Genomic DNA, 22,723 nt, shown 5'->3' on the forward strand with positions numbered 1-22,723 from the left:
CATATCTGACAACTGTTTAATGAACTCAGAGAACATGAGGTGGGGGATAAATATCAACATGTCAACTTTAAGAACCACAGAGTTCATATTTAAATTGGCTTGAATTTCAAGAGTCTTCATCATTTTGGGAACCACTACATCATTTACTGCATTTGAAGCATGTAATTCAACCATCACACAAGTTTGGTAAAAATACAAAAACAAAGAGAAATCTGATAACAGCTGTCATTTTATAATTAGGATGAACAAACAGGAGCAAATTTATAACACACATTAGACTGAACAAATAGGAAAACCACATGCTACACACATGCACTTAACTGCAGCAGAAGGAAGGAGGGAAGGAAGACTATTGTGTTTGACACCAGTGAATACACTAAAGATAGGAAGTCAAGGTATCTCAGAGAGGATATGTTGCACTAAAGGAAGTGACTCAGCAGCTCATTACTGATGCCTCTTTGCAGATTGCAGCGGTGGAGTAGTGAAAGTGGATTAGTCCAGGAGAGACATGAGCTGAAAAGAAGACATTCAACCGCCATCCACGAGAAAAGGAAAGAGGTAAGAGGAAAATTGCTTTTGTAATTATCAATCTGTTTGTCAGTGTAGCAGATACAACTTTAAGGATGAAAGCAGCTTTATTTGGGATGTTTTTAAGTGTGTGACTTCACAGCGTGAAAACCCAATTTTCCTCAGCATGTATTAAAAATCCAGGAGAAGAGATTAGAAATCTTAAGAAGAAAATTATTTAATTATACGACTCATTTCTACAAAATAACAGGAAGTAATCACATCTTCCTGCAGATGTTAAAAACTGAGAGTGAAGCTGGCATTTGTTATTGATGTGTTATTTAGTTTCAAGTCTTTCAACGGTGGGGACAAGCTCTCCTCAAAACTTATGCTGGCAAACGCTTATCAAGGCCTGGAGCCCTGCAAGAGAACTTTCTCAACTGGATTAAAATTACATTTCTGATGATTTTGTTTTGGGCCAAACGGCCACGGAGCAACTCCCTTGACACCAAAGTAATATAGCAGACTTGCCCTAAATTGACAGCCTCAGCACGGCAAACTTTCCAGTGTAATTTGAAGCTTGTATTTGGTCCAAGGCTTGGTCCAATTTTCTTTAGAAAGGTAACAAGAGGAGTTTCGGGAAGAGAAGCTGCTGGAAGTTCTCTCAGGCAAAATGACAATGTTCCTAAAATATAGGAGCAAACTGTAGGAAGCATAGTGCTTCAGTGTAGAAACAGGAAGCTCTCGCCTTCCAGTCTTCCTCTTCTCAAATGTAAACACGATTGTTCCTCATTGACGGGAAGCTTCCAGATAACATCTTTGTTCCATAAAAAAATGATGAATACAAAACTGAAGGTATTACTGCTGCTAATACTGTCAGATAAGATAAGATCAGAAAAGATAAGAATCTGTTATTTGTCCCACTATGGGGACATTTGCCTTGTAACAGCAGCACAGGGGACAGTAACAATAGAAACACCAGCAGAAGAGTTATAAAGAAATAAATAATTTAGCAACTAAACACTATAGCAATTTAATTAACTTTAAATTGTGTTGTCTAAAAGCAGCCTTTCTTCAGACATTTTAAAACTAACAATATTCAATGTATCAAACAAGCTTTTAAAATTTTTGAACTTAGAATTAATTACTACTTAGGCAAGTGATAATTCTATGAGGCATCCTCGTAAGGACCATTTACATAATACATCTGACTACTTAAACAGAGCTGCTTTGAAGCTGCATTATAAAAAAGAGCAAGAACAAGTAAATCTGATTCTATTCTAGTCCAGTCTGTGTTTCCTCGCTCATACAACACGTGCAGGCCCAATTGTCAACTTCCTCTGTGGTTTCCTAGAAGAAAAGGGTAAAAGGTGTGTGACCCAATGACATTTCCTGCCTGTGTTTACCTCTACGCTCGTCCTACTTTGTCTGAAATCATGTGCCAAACTTTCTGGCATTTCCCGCGTCAGCTCTGCAGCCATTTTTCCTGTTGCTTTAGTAATTTCAGGTGACTGATGTGACCCAGCAAGCCTTTGGCAATCTCTCTTGTCAAGCTTTTATTGATTTTGACCATCACCTTGATCAGAGCTCTGTTCAAGACAAGCCGTGCTCCGACAGCAGCAAAGCCCTGCTGCTTTCTGCCGAGGCTGTCGGACAAAGATGTAAAAGTCAGTGGGGAGCAGAACCACTAGATTAATTTTCAGACTTTGATGTTCGAAATGAATGTTCGTATAAAGAGTGCACACACTTTAGGCATTTTGTCAAGTTAGGAAAATATTTCCCTGCCAGTTTCATCAGACTCTGGCCGGGAAGAAATGGAAGAAATGTGATGGAAACCTGACGCCCCTCTTCCCACAATCAGTCTTCAAGAACAATGGTATCATACAGTACATGACACACATGCAGGATCCAAAGCGAAAGTTATTGACTAATACTTGCTTTGTTTTCGTCTGGCAATGCAAATAGAGCAAAGGAAGAACAGCAAATTATTTGAGTATATTATAGTATATTTAATATATTTAAGTTAATGTTAATATTTATTGAACAAAAATGATTTTAATTAAGCCAAGGTGTTCATACCTGACGGTCTGGATCAAGGTGTGACTCAACGTTCACGTCCTTATTACATTTGATCCACTTAGTTTTGGTATCATATTGTTATTTAGGGAGAACACTAAAGACTTTTATATGACATACAAACGTTGTGTCATCATCACCTGCATGACCTTTACTTGACATTGATTGGTTAGTAGACAGGGGTGCGTCTGATGATGCCGTGTTGTCGATTCGGCTGTTTTATTGGCCAACTTTTGGAATAAGAAAAAAAGGAAATAGTCTTTTGGTTTTAACTGAGAAAATGTACAGATGAATTTAATTCATTGTAATGTGATTATGGTCTTAGCAATCCTGCCAGCCACTTCTACTCCTTTTGTCCCCTCTATTGTTTAATGTTGTCTTAACTTCCTACAACTGGTCCAAAAGTACAAACTGTAAAAAAAAAGTGCTTTCACACTGCCAATGAACCAAACCATGGTTCAGTTTGGTCCGAACTGAGACCACCTCTTTTTGTTCAGATAAAACTTTGGTCCGTTGGTATATACAGTGAACCAAAGCCCCTTTCACATCGGTTATTTTGCACCTTGACATTGGTTGCCACCCGCCAATAAACAGAGCAGAGAAGAAGAATAAGAAGAAGGAAGACAGAGACAGGCGAACAAAAAGAAATGCTAAATTAATAAATCAAAAATCCCAACTCTTAAACAGAACACAGTTTGGTGCGAGAGAGGAGGGAGTCCACTGAATGCCAGGATGAGCAAGTCTTTAATCATGTATTGGGAGGCAGTGACCAGCTGCCTCCATGAACTTCCCTGATGGCTTCCAGCTCTACGCAACCAGGAACCTTCAGAAAAAATATTAGACACGCACGCACGAGCACACACGCGCACACACAAAAAATAACGTCAGCACAACACACAAGCCCTGGCAGAGGTCGTCACATGCTTACAGGTTTTTTTCTCTCACGCCTCTTTGCCTCCTTCTCACGTTTTGCTCCCACCGCCCTCCCTCAGGCGGAAACCCGTCTCATCTCCGACAAGGTCACCACTCAACACTTTAAAGTCACCAGGATTGTTGTTGCAGGAATATATTATTGACGTGTTTCTTGGTGGAGTTTTTTTGGGGGTGTGTTGCTGACCTATAAGGCAAAGATAATGGATGACACTTCCTTAGTGCCCCGTGTAATTATCCTCAGCGGCTGGGTTGTAGAGGTGTGGGAGCGCTGATAGAGGCCATTTCCATCAGCACTCAAACAGCTCATTTTATGCACTAATGGACAGGGGTATCATTTATGAAGGGTAATTCCTTTAAAGGGGGCATCAGCGGATGCTAACGATCTGACCGGCACTCTGTTAGGAGCAATCCTTTGCTGAATGACATTTAGGCTGATACCTTTATGGGTTGCATTCAGTGATGAATGGTGAGTTTATCAAATTGATGGTGATGGCTGTAACTAGAGCTGTTCAGACATAAACTCCTTCTCCAGACTCCTTTCTCTAGAGTTTCACATATGAACAAAGCAGCAGGAGATTCTCCGGTCAGGCGCGTTCACGACAACACAGAAATCGAAGTGTTTGAGCGGGCGGGGGTGGCACGGCATGCAGTACTTAATGTATAAATTCCGCTGCAGAGATCAACACTGACATCAGATAGTACCAACAAAAACTCTTTGTCTTTGACATCTTTGTCTGCATCTTCTTTGTGTATGGCAGCTCTTACTCATCCTGATATATTTGGAGTTTTTCCTTTTCTGTTTCTTCAGCTCTGCGTCTGTCACATGTTAGCAACGTCAACAACACCCCGACTTGTCCCTGGTGAGACCTCTGGATGATCTCCAGCTGTATTCTCAAACAGGCTCATTTGGAAATCATCCAGAGTTTTTACTGGAAGCTGGCAGGAAAAAACTCCAGAGAATGTCTGCAGCAACTGACTCGGACACTTGCTTTTTTACATACAACCCCTGTGAATAATTTCAGCAGATTATCCTGAGTTCATTGCATTTCAGAATACTGCATAGTAAATTTACACTGGAGATGGTGTATCCTGCAGGTGAATAAAAACACTGCCGGTTCCATGCGGGCTTTGGTTCCCAACTTCCCTCTGCTTAACACTGCATCTTACCTGTGAAATACATAAACATGTGGAACCCATCTGGGATGCTCTGCTCCCCTGAGAATCTTCTGTTGTCTAACTTGGGAAAAGTCAAAAATAAACACATAGTTCAGTTTCTTCCTTCTCCCCTCGTGCACTTTTATCATTTATCAGAAATCAGACACACTTGCATGCAGACACACACACATACACACACATTTATTGTAGACAACACACACTCTCGCCCTCTCATCACTGCCAAATTAAGGTCCCCACAGCACCCTGTAAACAAAAGCATAAATCGCAGATGCTTCTCCTCAAGTGCCTGACTGAAATTCATGGTTCTCAGCTCCACTAAATCACAGCGGATGAGTGCCCAGGGGAGGCTAGAAGGCTAATACACACCGGCCATGAATCCCATCAGCAGCAAGGCCGGTCCTATATGTCTAAATATAGTCAATTCAGAGATGGATGGGCCTAAGCTGAGCAGCCACGGGGGAGGTGAGAACACCTATATGAGGCAGAGCGTCTGATAATTGTACACAGAGTTTGGGCTGGAAATGTAATGCCAGGGGACAATTTGAGGGAGCGTGAAGAGGGATGGCCCCCTTATGGTTAACACAAACACTTCATTCCATCAACCTTAACAATGGGAGAGGAAGGGATAGAAGAGGAAGGAGGTTTCCTTTTCTATGTAGTTAAGGTTTTACAGACTGGAGGAGTGTGCGTGTGCGTGTGCGTGTGCGTGTGCGTGTGCGTGTGCGTGTGCGTGTGTGTGTGTGTGAAGCTGCCACTGAACTAAACACCAGAGTCTATTTAGTTTGTATTCCAGAACATAAGCATGTTATTTCCCTTTGCACAGGCCTCAGTGAAGTAACAACGTGAAGTATTACCTCCCTGTGGTTTACTTCAGTGTTGCAGTGTCACTGCTGCATTGCTGTTGTTCTGGGTTTGTACCCTCATGGTTGAATGCACTTATTGGAAGTCGCTTTGGATAAAAGTGTCAGCTAAATGAAATGTAATGAATTGTTTTACAGGTGTTGGGCACTGGAGATGTGAATATCAGAGGATGGATCTCACTCAATATACAGACTGAATATTAAGATGGGCAATGCATATCCACTTCCTCTCCCTGTCTAGTAATAAAGCTAAATTATCCCAGATACGAACTCCGTCATCTTGCACAGGTGGAGCCAGAGTCTGCACAGTTGCGAGCGACCAATCGCGAGTTACTCTCAGCTGTCAATCATGACGTTTTACCCCATTTTTATAGCATCAATAACTGATTAAAACCAGAACTTACATGAAAACTTAACACTTTAACAAACATCAGTGTAATTACAACAACCAAACATGATGGAAGCCAATTTTGAGAAACATTTATTTAACATTAAGCTAACTTTTTAGTTTGGTCCATGTTCCGTCCATTAACACGGAGGAGGCGGGATTTAAGACTGACACTGCAGCCAGCCACCTCGTGGCTTAACTTTTAGGGAGCCGTCATGTCGTCCATCTTTATATACAGTCGCAAATATTTGGCCTGATTGCCTTATTTTCCCTTATTATTTAACAAAAAGGTAATTAGTTCGATGCTGTGCTTTAGGATTAAATACTTTTGCTTAAAACTATCTGTAGTGTTATTACTATTATTAATTGTGTCTTTGTAAATCTCTTAACATGGGGTTAGGGTTAGAACAAATTGAACAGCCTCAGAGAGCTACTGGCGGGACTCTTTTTACGATATAGTTCTTCCTCTCGGTTCATCCTTTGTTTGGGATTTTGCAGCAACACTGATGCACACTCACCTTCCCCAATTCAAGGTGAGGTGCTAAAGCTCAATTAAAGGAGCCGCAGTGTAAGCAGCAGCATGTGGACATCTGTGCAGCATTATTATTAAATGAAAACTAATATCTCCATCAGACATGGGAATGGAATGCATATAGATCCCTGTGTGCTCTCATTATGATTACCATAATCATTCCCTTTTTGCAATTAAGGAATACACCTTCTCTAAATCAATGCCACTGAAAGCAGCATGTCTATAAGCACTTCTGTGTGAAGTGGCTGTCTCAGAGTTGTTAATCACACACGAGGTCATCTTTTTCACTGAGGCATCCGATCATAAAACACCTTTAGAAGCCGGAATCTCATCTGGGAGTCGAGCCAAAATAAAGGATATGTTTGGGCCACGTAATGCTGCAATAACACATCAGCAACTGCAAAGTGCAAGCAAACAGAAGAGGCTAATCCTCTGAAAGAGCAAACATCGGCATCAACTTCGAGCGCGGCCAAGCATTTGCTAAGAAGGTAGGCCAGCTACCCTGTGTATGCTGTGAGCCAGATTAGCTTCCCGATTCCGCAAAAAACATGTCTCTGATCTCCTTGGAGCTGGTCTCAGACTGATAACCGCTCCCCCAAATGTAAACGTGTCCCACATCAAAGCTGCCAACAAGACCACTGAGCTTTGCAGGAGGCGAGGGAAATGTGTCTGAATATTACATGCCACCCATTTACAGTCCACACAAAAGATAACAAGGATCCCTGAGATGGTTGTTCCTTCAGGGATTAGGGAGAATTATGGTGTAGATAATGTTGAGCTGGTCAAGAACAACAGCTTGGATTTGATGAATCTGTGAATCACATGCAGAAACAGTGACAATGCTAGTAAAACATAATTTAATAAATTATTTATCTACAAATGAACACAACATGTGGTGGAAGGGTGCGATATGGGTCAGGGAGGAACCCATTCAATTTGAGTGTGATTCCAGATCAGGGAGCGGATCTGGGATTTTGTTCCCACTTTGTTTAACATTGTGGAATAAAAAGTTTTTCATCTTTTTCACTGACGTGCCAGAGAATATTTCATGGACCTTAATGAAAAAACATGCATGTTTAGGGGAGTGTCGGGAATCGGGTGCAGCTTGATTGGTGGACCTTGGCAGAGAATCGCGCTCCCCTGAGTATGATTCTATCTCAAACTTTATTTGTATAGAACCATAAATAGATTTGTGAATTTGAGGCTCTTTGGGTGACAGAAAAACGAACAATAAGACGGCACAAATATGAGAAATAAAGCAATTAGAGATCCTCATGGCACAACACCAATCTGTTGTGTTGTAGGTGTCATACATCTTTTATGTCTGTAACAACAAAACTTCATCCCAGAATGGTTTTTCCTTTCCATTGTCAAATCCCTCAAAGTCTTGTTCCAGCCAGCTGCAGCAGGCAGCTGCACCACAGTCAAGACTATTCAGCTGCATCCTTTTGAAGCCTGTAACAGCCTGTAGATTACAATGAGATGGATGCAGCATGAGGCCACAGATGGTAAAGCACAGTGATCCTAATGTTCATGTGGTAGCTGCAGTGTACAGTTTTGTGTACATCAGTGTGATGTTGAGTCTTTTCAAACATGCTAAGTGGAGTGACCTTTAAAATCAAATGATCCCACAGAGTCGACCAATTATAGTCATTTATGGCTGAAAAATGTCAAAAGGTTTTTCATTGATCTGAGGGCTGCTGTGGATTCTCCCACTGGAACGTGACATGTGTTGATGAATAGCAGTTTCAAATCAAAAACACAAAAGTGTTGAGCTTTCAAATAATTTGCCACTCGCCCTGCAGTGGGCAACTTTTTTCTACCCCTTCTGGCCGTGACACTAATTACACAAATCTCGTAAACAGAAATTTATACAATGTAATAGTAAATGTAATATCTGCATCACTGACTCCAAATATTTTACAAATGCTAACCTCTTTGTGAGCAGTAAGACAACATCAACCCTTAAAGTAATAGTTCACTGAAAATCTTAAATTCACTCATTATCCACTCCCCACTATGCCGATGGAGGAGTGGAAGAAGTGTTTGAGTCCACAAAAGCATGTGACGACATCAGCGAGAACTTGCGCTAGCTGCAGTTAATGCAGCAGTAACTGCAGCTAGCGCGACTATCATCATGTGCCCCTTGGGCAAGAGCATAGAGGCACGAGCTTGTGTGCGTGCAAACGTGAGTGAGGTCATGGGCTGAGGATAACAGCCGACATTTAGGCTAAAAACATGGCGCTGTTTCGAGTCGAATTTGAATGTCTGGGATTCCGCACACTTTTATGTATTTTGTTGTTTTTTTCGGTTGTTTTTTCACATTTGAAGAAGTGGTCACCAGCTACTTCAATTGTTTTGGCTGCAATGTTGTTTACCCCTGAAACTCCAAAAATGAATGAATGATTTTTTTGGGGGGGGTTAACTATCCCTTTAATCCTCCTCTTTCTTAAATTGTTTTGCACGTACCAATAAGTATATTTAGTCACTGAGGAGTATGATGTGAAATTATGAAATACGGGAGGAACAATTCTTTCAGAAATCCTGTGTTTAAAGGAGGCAGTGAACTTATCATACTCGAAGCTGCTGTAGCCAACTGTGTCTCTGTCGCTATATGGTAACTCCCCTTTTCAGATTTGGCTAACTTGCTGATTGATGAAAAACACATCACTACTGGTGCGCTCATTTGGAATGGGCTTAAATGTAACGGACATTCTTTTTTTTTTTGTTCTTTTCAGCTTTAACCTTTCCTATCTACATTTTCTGTCACCAGTGAAGAGTTTTTGCTCTTTTTCATTGAAAAGGTCATTTATGACTGTCAGGATGAAGCGCTAGGGAGGGCACAATGAATCATTCATAACATCAGATCTGTTTTTCTTCACAGAAGCTTAAAAGACATTAAAGATACAATGAAAAAAAGAAGGAAAATGAAAGATCCAATTTGTCTACTGGGTGGCACCACAGACTTCCAAAATATCCCAGACACGAATGCCAAATACATAATTTTGAGCCTTAATATGCACAGCTGCGAGTCAGTCTTTCTCCCTGTTTTTATAGAATCAGATAACTAATTAAAACCAAATTTACCAGAAAATAAACACTTGGACAAACATCAGTGTGATAAGATATCCCTAAAATGACGAATGATGAAATATTGACATGTACTTTAACTTTTTAGTTTGTTCCATGTCCCATGTGACATCCCACTAACATAGAGGAGGCGTGATTTATGACCTATACTGCAGCCAGCCACCAGGTGGCCATTGAGATGCTTTGGCCTCACTTTTGGGAGCCGTGCTGTCATCTATCTTTATTTACAGTCTCATTGCAAGCCACATACAGTACACACTGGGCTTAGACAAAAATGGTATTATTCATCATCATATCATTCATATAAAAATGATTGTATTATAAAATATTTTTAGTAAATTGATCCCGAATATGTTTAACTATTTATGCAAATGAAAAACTGTGTAAAAAAAAGCAAAACAGAAAAAGCCTTGTAACCTGCTGTAATCTCATTTATTAAACTCGGGTTTGTGTTTTACTTTACTGTTCTCATCTCAACTCTCACTAACTTTAGCTTGTAAACAAATGTTTAGGATGCACAACATGACAGGACCCTGTAGAGTCTGCCAGGGCCTGTGCCTGCTCAATATGCTGACGGATGCATATTCCTATTTATTACCAGATGTGGGATGTGCGAGTTCAGCCAACAGACAGTTATTCAAGGGATTTCTTGTTTCCGATCTCATTGTATAACACAAGACATGAATGCAGCTTCTGGGTCAGACGTTCTATCTTTACTGGATCCTAAATTAAACTGTCTTTTCTGTTCAGTTCTAAAATGTGCACATCTTCACTCAACCCATCAGGACACTTCTTCCCCTTCGTGAGTGCTCTCGTGGTGCGCCCTCCAATAAACCTTCCAACCGACATTAACTGTGATAGTAGTCTTTATAGGGGGAGATTGGGTTGGGTGGTGGTTTTATGAGTGCAGCGAAGCTTCCAGGTCAGCTCATAAAAGTGATTGATGATTGTGTATGATGGAGACGTCCTCAGAGTTTGAGGGCTCAAACACAGGACGGAGACAGGGGTTTTGTGGAAGGCAGGTCGTGTCACATGTACTGGTGAGATCTGAGGATGGCTGAGCAAACATAACAGTTTCCAGTCTGGAGTTCAAGCTCATGGGTAAGATTGGGTTCTAAACTTTGTACTTTTAAGGGTACCAACTTAATTACGTCGGTACAACCAGGCACCAATTGACGTTGAATGAATTGTTAACAGAGCAACTTAAATCATCTGGGTGAGAGAGTAAGTACAATCTATGGAGAGCCCACGCAAACTACACAAAATATTGATAAAAGCTGAACCTCATATTCGATAGCTTAAAAGTGCCATTAGTACATTAGCAGCACTCCTTCACTGACATCTTCAGGTAATAACTCGCCACTCGGAAGATATGGCTGGAAAAAACATTCTTGTTCACTTTTGGTTAGCTTGTACTTGGTTGGTATTTTCTATTTCTTATGATTTAATGGCGGCTCTCAAACAACTAAAGGAGCACACTGCTTCCTGTAGCTGTTTTTTCAATACAGATTTTACTTTGGGAGGTGAAGTTCAGAGCAGAGTACTGAAAAGAGTACCATTGGTTCCTTGTACCAGAACTGTTTCAATGTGAATAGTATCCAACCATACTCATGGGTAGACTGGAATTATAAACACCATAGAACTGTGAATACTGAGACGAGGACAACACGATCTCTATCGTCCAGTTTGTGTACTATCATGAAGTTGGATGCCATGTTAAGAGGTAATTATGTCTTTTTTGAGTTTCAGATCATAAGTTAGTGTTTAAAGTTTTGAATGATCATCAGCATATTCATGTCTGTGGTTGTTGGTATACATTAAGGATTTATCTGTCACCTTGACAGTCTCAGGTGTTCTGAATCGTATCTTTCTCTCCGATTGTGATGTTTGTTGATTTAACCGAGTGACTGTGTTTGCTGTTGGGTCACATTCTTTCCATTTGCACAACACCTCTGTATTAAAAGTATCTGAATGGTACTGGTTTCATGTCAATAACTGGCCGATAGCAGAGTCTTTCAGTACTGCTCATGTCAAGGTCAGGTGTGGAAAAACTCCCTTTATTCCCTGTGTATGTTACTGATGCATTCAGGCAAATTGCTTTGACCATGTCAACTCTAAAAACATCCAAGAAGAAGCATATTCAAAGATTTGCTCGTGGATGTATATATCTAATAAAGGATGTTTGCCATTAAATGAAAGTATGTCTGGATCAAATATCCCCACAAACTGTGGTACTGTCAATGGCCCTGAGATCTCAGCGGACTGTATCTTAAGAAAACACATGCAGATAGACACAGCACATGCACATGGAGAAAATGTCTCCATCACTTTGACAACAGATGTGCAGAATTCAGAAAATACACTGCAAATACTCACAACAAAACCAAATACTCACAGCACAAGATGAACTCCACATCTCCACTTCCTCCCACAATCCAGAATTAAAGCCAAGATATTCCAGATGCGAACACAGAGTCTGCACAGAAGCGGTGAGAGAATGGAGCCATCATGGCAAAGGTCCTGCACATAAACGCACTTGACCAGCGGTGAGCCAGTCTCAACAGTCGATCATTATGTTTCACCTTGTTTATTGCATCAAATAACTAATTTAAATAAGAATACTGGAAGATTTGGGCATGTGATGAATTTGCCATAATGAGTGTGATAGGGACTATCTAAATGACAGAAACCATCTTTGATTAATTTGATGATTAGCTTGACTTTTTAGTTTGGTCCGTGTCCCATCCGCTAACATGAAGGAGATGGGATTTTGTGACATGTTCTTCAGCCAACCACCAGATGGCAATCAAGACGTTTTGGCTTCACTTTTGAGGAGCCGTCTTGTTCATCTTTGAAAACATATGTTGCCAACCAGGATCTAACCCGACATGTCCCTGGTGATCAGGAACTTTCGAAATAATAGATTTCTAAATACAAAGCAAATAAATAAAATTGTTCACAATATCTAAAAACCCAGTGTGACAAGGATCAGAAAGCTGTGTGTATCCATCCTCTTCAGGCTTTTGTACCTCATAAAACCACACTACAGTTACAGCCTACAATCACCTCCCTGCAGAGATCCACTGAGAAGCCCCTGTGACAGTTTGGAAAAATTGGCTCAATTTTATTTGAGCGGCGAGTCTCTTGCTACGTGCACGCAGCCACTCCAACAAAGAAATTCATTTTTTTTTGCTCAAACTGTTTTGCCTCTTCAACAGAGAATCAGGCTTTCTCAGGAGAAGCAGGTTTCAATGACTAAATCTTTTTTTTGTTTTTTGGGGATGTCATGAGTCATCACTAATAGCTACACTAAGCAATACCACCATGCCACTGGTGGCTGGAACCAGAGCACGTAGGATGGTTGAAAGGACAAAGGAAAGAGAAAAGTGAGAGGTAAAGCTCAGCTTAGGGTGCGTTTAATAGACCTGCTCAGCAAGCTTTGCTCCTCTAGGTTTAACTGGAGAGACAGCTGTCAACGCCAAGTTGTTGAGATTACAGTTAAGAAAGGAAGGGAACGGTCAAAGTGCAAGTGAGCTTAAGGTGTGGCAGTAGGAGTGGGGAGAACCAACAGAACCTGACTGTTAGCCTGACCTAGAAACACTGGGCAGAGCTGAGAACTGACACGATGGTTTTTCTGAGTGAAATCCCTTCTGTGTTTAGGATTCTTTGGCCTGTTGTCTGGGACAAGTCCTGCATGAATATTATACTGTCTATTTACCTGTCAAATGAATGGTAATTCATAAAGAGCTGCCTGGTTTATGGCGAGAGGTTATTGCTATTAAATCTCTTAAATCTTCGTTAGCAACAAGGTTTTAGACGTGAGACAGTTTTTTGAAAAGCCAACAAGCTCTGCTCAGTGTAACAAGACATGTGTACAAAGAGAGTGTAAAACAGCTGACCCAGGTAAGAATTATTAAAACATCTTAACAGGAACAATGAACTATCTCAGCATTACACAGCATTTCTCTTATGGTTTTGACAGGCCCGTAACACCAGCAGCAGCTCCCATCGCAGTCTAACTTATCTGTGTGAAAATGAAACAGTAAACGTTTCTTGACACACCAGTTGGTGCGACTTGGACACAACTTTAGTGATGAAGACCCCATAGTGTGTTTTGGGACTGAGATCTTCAGAGAGGCCAACCCAGCCGGGGGTGATCAGTCTCTAAACCCTCTTGAGCTACAGCCACATAGACAGCTTTTCAGTGACGTTCTTGGTGGCTCTACCTGCAGCCCTCTAATGCCAATGAGACTAAGAGCCCGGTGTAGTGACTGCCCTGCAGCCCGCCTGTATGGGCCTTCCATTTGTACCTCCTATATGTCCCAGCTCTAGATACGCTTTTGTGCTTGTGGGCCTCTTCCATCTGATATTCACAACTTGCCTGGAAGAGTTCAAATATACAAAACAAATAATATGCTCGGGTCTTTCCCTATCCTATGAGTCATTCTAGCCGTTTTCAGTCTGAAATCGGACTTGCTGTCCTATTACTGAAGAAGCACCAGTGACACAATCTTAATGTCAATGCCAATGTGTTACTCTGTTGACCAAGCACATCATTGTGAGGCGATAAAGTAACAAATTGTGTATATTTGTACAACACAGCTGCTTCTTTTTTAGCTTAACTCAGTGCAGCATTTTTAACTTGATGCAAACCTATTTGTTCCCACATAAAACCTGGAGGCCTCTGTTCAGTTAGCACAAACGCCGCGAGTGACATTTTAGAGGGAAACTTGCAACATGTTCACCGAACTTTTTTAGTTGAGTTCTTACACATGCAGCTTAGCTTCTTTAAGTCTTGTTGAGGCTGAGCTTTGGTGGTACTTTGGGGGAGGGGTTGGGTTAACAGCTAAAAGTCTTCAACTGGAATTAGATACACAGGAATTATGAATGCTGCTTGTACGAGAATCTTCAAGGCTCTGATGCAATGGAAGATCAACTGCTCATGTAATGCAGTAATCCCCCAACGGGTTCCAGGAGACACTCTGTTTCTGTCATTTAAAACCTCACAGCTTCTGTCGGGTGTTGCTCTACAAAAATCATACATGCACTGAGCTGGGTAATATTTTGCATTGGTGGAAATTAGACCATTAACCTGCATTTTAGGGCTTATGTATCTAATTTCAGTAATTTCCAGGCTTTAAGATGTGAGGTTTTCATCATATATAATCTGTGGTTTTCACTTTACTGCAACAATATCTACAGGACTTATCTTAGCAACAGGTCCGGAGCAGGACTCAAACATAACTGGACTCTCATTAGCGCAGAATTACTGTCGGACTTAATTTAACAGATACTTAACAACTTCAGCGGTTTATTGCAAATCATGTTAAATCCACAGATAAATCTCAGCATTATGGGTAATCTGCTGCCCACAGCAATTAAGTACAGGATAAAACTGGACACACTGTGTAAATAAGCTGCAACGCTGCCTTCATTCTGGGCAGGGAAGGCCTGAGAGTCTGACAGCATGCTTTTCCCTAGTTGCAATATGAGAGTGTGAACGTGTGATGTGCACAGAACCAAAGATGGATTACAGGACGGGCAAAACACGAACTTTCTCTCCTGTGGAGCAGTAAATGAAAAATATATATATATATATAAAAATGAATGAAGACACAATCTCAGTGACTGGACTCATAAATCTGCCAACAGATGCAGGAGTGAAAGCATTGACACTTTTGAGTGGTTTATTTATATATATATATATAAAACTAAAGGTATAACTGCAGTTAAATGTACTTTATCAGAAAGCAACACAACTAATACTAAAGTAGAACACAGTCAAACAAAGGGAATACTTGCACACAAACGAGTAAGTGTTTGTTACTGTGTGATTATAAATACATTAATCAACAGCTAAAACTTCTCCTGCTTGAAGCTCTACATGGAAGTTGGTGTACAATCACATATTTAATAACCATGCAGTCAAACACAGGGGTAATGTTATAAAATATGTCTTTAATGGAGAAATGTACAACCTAAAATAACGGTTGTAGTGTGTTATAAACAGTTAATAAATGAAAGCTTGTACATGATAGGTGGAGGGGCTTTAAGGAAGAAGGAGGCAGAAACTAAAGGCTGATTTTGAACCTCTAATTCTTTGTTTATGGGAATATAAATCAGATAAATAAATGAAATTCGATATGAATGTGGTGTGTGAAGGTCACACACACACACAGAAGTGTTTGGCCACTCACCCGACACTTCTCCTGAAACAAGCTATGTTCAAAACAACACTGTATTTCCAGTAGTTGTGTGCATTACTGGCGCTTATCTCACTCTTCCATGATTATGTGACTGCTTCCCATAAACTGTCTAATGAACTATTGAACTTGCAATAAGACACAATGAAACCTTTAAACTGAGTGAGGGCGAGTCTTCAGAACATGAAAGATGAAAAGCCTACCCCCTGGGGCTGTTGCCACGGAGTTTGAACAGTATCTAACAGACGTGACAAAGTCGTGGCGAAAATCACTGTGAGAGCCGAACGCAGTGAAATGAAGCCGCAACACATCAAAGCTCGTCATACAAGTCTCTTCTTGTGGCAGCATCTACAGCTTCATGAATAGGCCTTCACGCCCCCGTCTCCCCGTTTCTTTCACTTTCTGTCACTCTTGCATGCTCTCATCTCTCTCCCTCACACACACACACAAAAACACTTCCTTGTCCTTAGTTTTGACGTTCACTTGCCTTCCCACTAATCATTAACGTTCTGCACAAAGGGCGAAGTCCGAAGGAGAAAATACACAGAACAGCCCTGTTGTGGAGGAGAGAGGAGGAGAGTACGAGTACCAGAGAAGAGCTGCAGAGAGGCATCGATTCCCCCGAGGTAAGTTCCACTCAAGTATAACAGAGTTTTAAGACTCAACAAACATGCGGCTGGTTAATCAGCCTGTTCAGACCAATGTTTCAACCTGCTCATGATCACTTCTGATGGGACTGTTCTCCCTGCTGCAGTGAAATGCCAACGAGCTGACAATGGAGTTCACAGCACTACACGTACTCTGGCTTTTACCTATATTCACTTTGACAACTCAAGGTATGTGACACCATTTCAAACTAATTCAAACTGAATGGGGGGCGAGATAAGAAGAATAGTGTGGAATATTAGTATCAATGTAACAGTGTCATTGATAATATATCTGACATAAATAAAAATGTGTGCAGAACAAAAAGTTTTTAATTTTACAGATTTAAACAGTTTGATTCGGCCATTTGTCGACCTTTATATTCAAAAGTGCCCATTTTTTCAAATGTATTTTATTTTACTTCTTTGTCGTATTGTTTTGTGATTCAAAGTTTTCTTTTTTTGGTCATATTTATCTTTAAAAACAAGGAGTAATAATGAGAAAGATCAAATATGTAAAGAATAATCTTTAAAACACTCAATACAATTATTTAAAGTGATTTTTTTCCACTTCTTTTAGTGTCTCACATAGTTTTTTTATATAAATTAATAGTATATTAAATGCCTGCTAGATTACAAAGGCCAAAGTCCATGGTGAAGGGAGTTCTCCTCTTTACAGCAGATAAATGAAAGTGAGCGCAAACAGAGACAATGCTAATTTTTACATTCAAATAATATCATAAATAAATTCAAGGTACGCAACTTTTTAAAATTAATATATTAATATATCATATTGTATGCAAGATTTTTATTTCTTTATTGAACTAATATTTGTCTCATTCTCTACAGAGCTGGTGGGACTAAGTGTGAGTCCCCAGATTACTACAGACTGTGGCAAACAGGTTACTCTACAGTGCAAAGTGTCCCCGTCTCCTACTGGACTGTCAATCAAACATATGGAGTGGTCCCACAGCAAGACATCCTTTTGTTCCGTGAACAGCGAAGGAAACATTTCATACAACAGTAACACAGTAAGGGACTTCCACTGCGAGTTTGAAGAAGAACAGTTGTCCCTCATCTTTCACAAAGTGCAGCCACAGCAGGAGAGCGGGAACTCGCAGCGCTACAGGTGCAAACTTCACTCCAACAAGGGAGCTCTGCACAAATACACAACTGTGGAGCTAGAGGGTGAGAGTCCACATTTATTCTTATTTAATCACACAGCAGTCTATCTTTACAACATCTATAAAACAGCTGGAGTGAATGTATAATAAGACTGGTTTCCTCAATTGCTGTGGAATTATTCAGTGTCTTTGATGGTGCCCTGTGGGGTTTACTTTAAACAAAAAATCATGTTTACAACAAGTGTTACTTAAATCACGGAGTGCCTCTAAGTAAAATGCAATAATAAAGTTTTCAGAAAAAACACATTTCATTAGTGATGTCAAGAATTACTGGACTACCCACAATCCTCAGGTGTAGCTGCAATGCCTCTGATTGGTTGAGCTTGGTGTTACCATGGAAATGTTTACCACATCCACGAAAATCATGTTGGCTACAATGGGATCATTCAGCATTGCTACAGGTTTTGATATTTAACACCATATGAAACATTAGACAAACATACAAGACACCAACTACAATTATTGCAACACTATATTAACAACAATTTTAAATTCAACTTGAACTGTGATGGAAGTCATTGGAAAGGATAATTTGCAATGGATTATGGGATGCGTAGTTCCTTCACTCTTAAAACATTTATATACATTTGTACCTTTGCCTTTTTTCTGTTATCCAATATTTCTTTGCCAAATGTGCTTAAATATATAAAGTAAAATCTGCCACATTTTGTATTAGATTAATATTACTGATGCACTGTAGCTGAGAACCATTTGTCACCACTCTCTATAAGTACAGAGGTGTAAGGTGTATATAATATATAATATATATATAGTATGTTAATGTTTTATAGATCAAAGTTTTTAAAAAGTACTCCATCATGACATTAGTTTTGTATTCAGCTAGTTATATCATCAGGAAGACAACTTCTTCAACTACACACACATTCATTATTTATAACTGCACACTAATGGCTTATTAGAAAAATGACACAAGATGAACATTAAGGAAAATGTATTTGTCATGGCTAATGTATAAAGCATCAATACAATTTATTGTCCATTGATGAAGACATTCGTTACAACTAGCAAATCATTATAAATGGCTAGAGTTACTTATTAAAATGCAGTTTAATGTTACAGCTGATTGAGTAGATATGAACTTTAAATAAAGTTGGCGAGTGTAATGCATTTAAGCCTGCATCATATTTTAAACAAAGCTCATCGTGCACTCAGGGTGTAAAATCTTAATATATAAATTAACCATAATGGTCTAATCATGGAAGTGGAGTGAACAGCAGAATATTTATCTGAAATGTAGTGCAGACTAAGTGTAAAGCAGTAAAAGATCGATGTACAATTAAGCACAGCAAAGGAATAAATGCACTTTCCACTACTGCTCCCCTGGGATTTGTTAAGGTTTGATAGATCTGTGAGATGTGGTGTAATTAATGGTTTCACATGCCTAAATAAAAATATCAAGTGTCCCTAACCTTCTGTTTATCAAATGCATTTCAAGACTCTTCTCTGGCTCTCCCCTCAGATTGTGCTAGGATGGTGCAGGGAGATTTAACAAGCGACGGCCCCTCTTGCACCTTCGACGGCGTCCACCCAGACGGAGACGTGCACTGGTTTCAAGGCTCCCACAATCTCTCAGCCGGCTCCATAAAGCAGAACACGACTAAAAGTGTAGAGAAAGGGGGCTGGCTGACCATCCACAGTGACCTGGAGAGGAAATGTTCAGACGGGCCCTACAACTGCTCCTTGATGAGCAGCAAATCTGGGAGATACGTGGCCAGTGCTTTAATACAGAGTACCCAAGTCTGGAGGATGGATACCACAAGATCACATTCACAATCACCCAACAATGGAGTCGGATCACTGGGACCCATGCGGATGCTTCTGTGTATTTCAGTCTTACTCGCTGTAGCTCTGAAATAACGGAAGTAAATCCATATCATGGACGGTGATAAAATATCAGGGTGAGGTGGTGATTGACATTTGTTAAAGCAACACTATGTAACATTTACCGAGAAACAGCGCCACCTGCAGCCACATGTGGTGATAAATTCGGTTGGGTTCCATTTCCCAGCAGTTAAGTGCTTTTCATGTTGACTGGAACTGTGACTGTGTCGTCCCACTCACAACATAACGGCCGATATTCCACATGGTTCCTGATCCAGAAGAGCTGCCACTGTAACAAATACATCGAACTCTGTTTGCAATTCTTGATTTTTAAAAGTTAGCACTGTTACCTCACAGCAAGAAGGTTTCAGGTTCGAATCCCAGTTTTCTGTGGGTACTCTGGCCTCCTCTCACAGTCCAAAGACACACAGATCGGAGTTAGTTAGAGACTCTAAATTGTCTGATTGGTTGTTTGTCTCTGTATGTTGGCCCTGTGATAGGTTGGCGACCTGTTCAGGGCAGACCCCGCCTCTCAACCAATGTCATCTGGGATTGGCTGCAGCTCCCTCAATAAGATAAGCGGTATAGATAATGGATTTATGGATATCTTAAAAGTTTCCTCACTAACTATAAACAGAGATAAATGCTGTGTTTTCATTAATTTCAAGTCTTTTAAACGTATCTACAGTCCTGCATTACTTCTGAACTTGCTGGTCCTGATTCGGACTATTTAGATTGCGACCATCAGTCAGTTACTTCTCACAGGAAATCAAGTAACACAAGTTACACAGAGCAAGAATTGACATTCAGGGTGAGGAGCGGGAACAAGGTTTGAACCATTCTCTCTGTCAGTGAACCATCAAACTAATTCTGAAGCTTCTGTTTTTAGGTTAAAAGTTGCATGGTGTTGCTTTAAAGACAACAAGTAACAATGAGGTACTCTTTCTTTCAATACCCTCGGCGAAGCAGTAAAGTGAGTCATCTCACAGGGCCCAGGGGTGAATTCTTCTTCTTGTTAGCTCTTGGCTGAAGTGACTGTGGAAACAAGTGTAGAGAGGTGATAACAAGGGAGCCGATAATCATTACACTGTATAAAATACCTTTGTTGTTTTACACACACACACACACACACACACACACACACACACACACACACACACATTCAATGATCTGCAAACAGGAGGAGTTATTTTTGGCTACCCTTTCAGTTTAGTCCAGCACTATTAATCATCTTGCCACAGGTTTTACACGAGGTATACTTATTTCTGAAAGGGTGACATGAACACGTCAGATGACAGGCGTGTCCACAGACGTCTGTGTGTGACGATGAAAATTAAATCTGGCAAACAGAATGCAGACATCAAAAGTTGGGCTCTGCTGTAAATTCCCTTAAAAAAACACAACACCAGGAGTGGAGCCTGCGGCTTAATTTGACGCAACACGGGAAACCTCACCCGGCCCGGACACGGAAAGGATTGACAGATTGATAGCTCTTTTGTGTGTGAAATATCAAACAGCTGAACTCTGAGGTTTGTGTGTGGATGCTGCCCCCTGGTGAACATAGTTGTGGCTGCTGCTGTACGACTAAAGGGAATGAAGTGAAGAAATGACACTAAAAATATAACAATCAGCAGTTTTCATCGGAACTTTTTTCCCCTGTAGAAAGTAGTTCTGATAAAACCGGTTCACAGTGTGATGGAGGTACATTGAGAGTTTTTTTATGTGATGTGAAATCTGACCAGTGGGCTAGTTACAGCAGAAATGGGTAAGAAGACAGACACATATCATGTCTCCTGTGTCCTCTGTCTCTCACTGCCTTGCGGTGGTGCAGCTTGAAGCTGTAGAGGACAAACTCAGCACAGAGGCTAAAACTGGGCCTGTTTAACGGCTCAGTGCTCCCTCTTCAGACGGGACGTTTGAGAGCCTTTTCAAGTCAGAGCAACTCTCTGCTAATGGGGCCACTAAATGGCTCCTACACAGAGGCAGGTAGAGCTTTTAGCAAGACGTGGCTGCGACCGAGAGCCCGCTGGGTGAATTAACAAGAGGTCACCTTGACTATTGCAGTGCACACAGATGCATCCAGGCATGGGCCTGACACACACACACACACACACACACACACACACACACACACACACACACACACACACACACACACACACACACACACACACACACACACACACACACACGGACACAAACACCTCTATTATGTAATAATTGTTTCTCTTATGAGATTTTAATATAATCAAAGCAATTTTGATAAATGGTCACACAAAACAATGCTTCACACGCTGAGTGATTGACAGCATTATTTTAAATGGCTGTATATATATTTTTTTAAATTACCTCATCAATGTAGCCTCAAAAGAATCTCTTTGCTTTATAGGCAGCTGTTTGTTTATCTCCTACGTTGTTGACATGTTAAGATAGTTTGATCTTTTATTTGATTAAAGCGTAATAGTTTTTGTGGCTTTACTGAATATTAATAATCTTTGTAAGGTTCAACTGTTTTTTATTTGAGATTTTATTTTATCTGAAACTGATGTTTACAAAAAAAAAATCCTATGACATAATAACTGCTGGAAGTTTTAAGACTTTAAAGAGGAATAAATAACATGTGTCAATAAAAAGATTTTTAGGTATATTGTGGTTTTCTCTCTTAAATCATGTTATTATGTGCTGAGGCTTCCACTGTGTATTGGACCACGCTTTATGTCATTTTAGATAACAGCTTCTGACAAATGAATAAATGTAAATAACAGTGTATTTAGTGAGTACTAAAACTTCCACGTTTAAAATTTCAAAATAAAAGACAAAATTGGAGTAATGATTGTGCAGTATTCCCATATTTCTATAATGTCTGAGTCAAAAAAACAAAGAGCTTGATCAACAACATTATCGAAAGATTCATCTTAGAAGGAAAAGTTAAATGTGCAATCACAGACAAAATCTGAATCTGGGATGGGTTCAAGCTTTTTAGATTGGACAGAAACAGAAATTGATTGATTTATCCAAATCCAAAATGATTTATCCATATACCTTTGCTTGAAGATTGATGCAACATGTAATGTAAGAGATTTTAAGTTGCACTAAAAAGTAAAAAAGAAAATTGAACTGTACCTATGTTGAGCTTGATTTCAAAGAAACAATCTCACTAACTGTTGAGTTCAGTCTGGTAGCCATTGTTTAGCTTTTGAGATTTTATTTCCACAATTTAAAGATAATTGAAGCTGTTTTTCTGATTACTCCAAGGACTTGATCCATGTCGGATTCCCATTTAAGACA

General features: G+C 40.2%; 1 protein-coding gene across 2 annotated transcripts; it reads left to right on the forward strand.

Moving 5' to 3' along the window:
* Positions 1–471: 471 nt before the first annotated feature.
* Positions 472–22,250, forward strand: LOC118115910. Of its 2 annotated transcripts, XM_035167131.2 has the most exons (5): positions 472–558; positions 16,285–16,391; positions 16,520–16,601; positions 17,259–17,597; positions 19,074–22,250. In XM_035167131.2, exons 3-5 carry the CDS (start codon positions 16,541–16,543, stop codon positions 19,469–19,471), a joined length of 798 nt encoding a protein of 265 aa, XP_035023022.2. In that variant the 5' UTR covers positions 472–558; positions 16,285–16,391; positions 16,520–16,540; the 3' UTR covers positions 19,472–22,250. The 2 variants fall into 2 exon arrangements, with proteins under 2 accessions (XP_035023022.2, XP_047197828.1); XM_047341872.1 differs by lacking the exon at positions 472–558 and having other exon boundaries at positions 16,026–16,391.
* Positions 22,251–22,723: the final 473 nt, after the last annotated feature.

Source organism: Hippoglossus stenolepis, chromosome 2 (assembly GCF_022539355.2).
Source record: "Hippoglossus stenolepis isolate QCI-W04-F060 chromosome 2, HSTE1.2, whole genome shotgun sequence".
NCBI lineage: Eukaryota > Metazoa > Chordata > Actinopteri > Pleuronectiformes > Pleuronectidae > Hippoglossus > Hippoglossus stenolepis.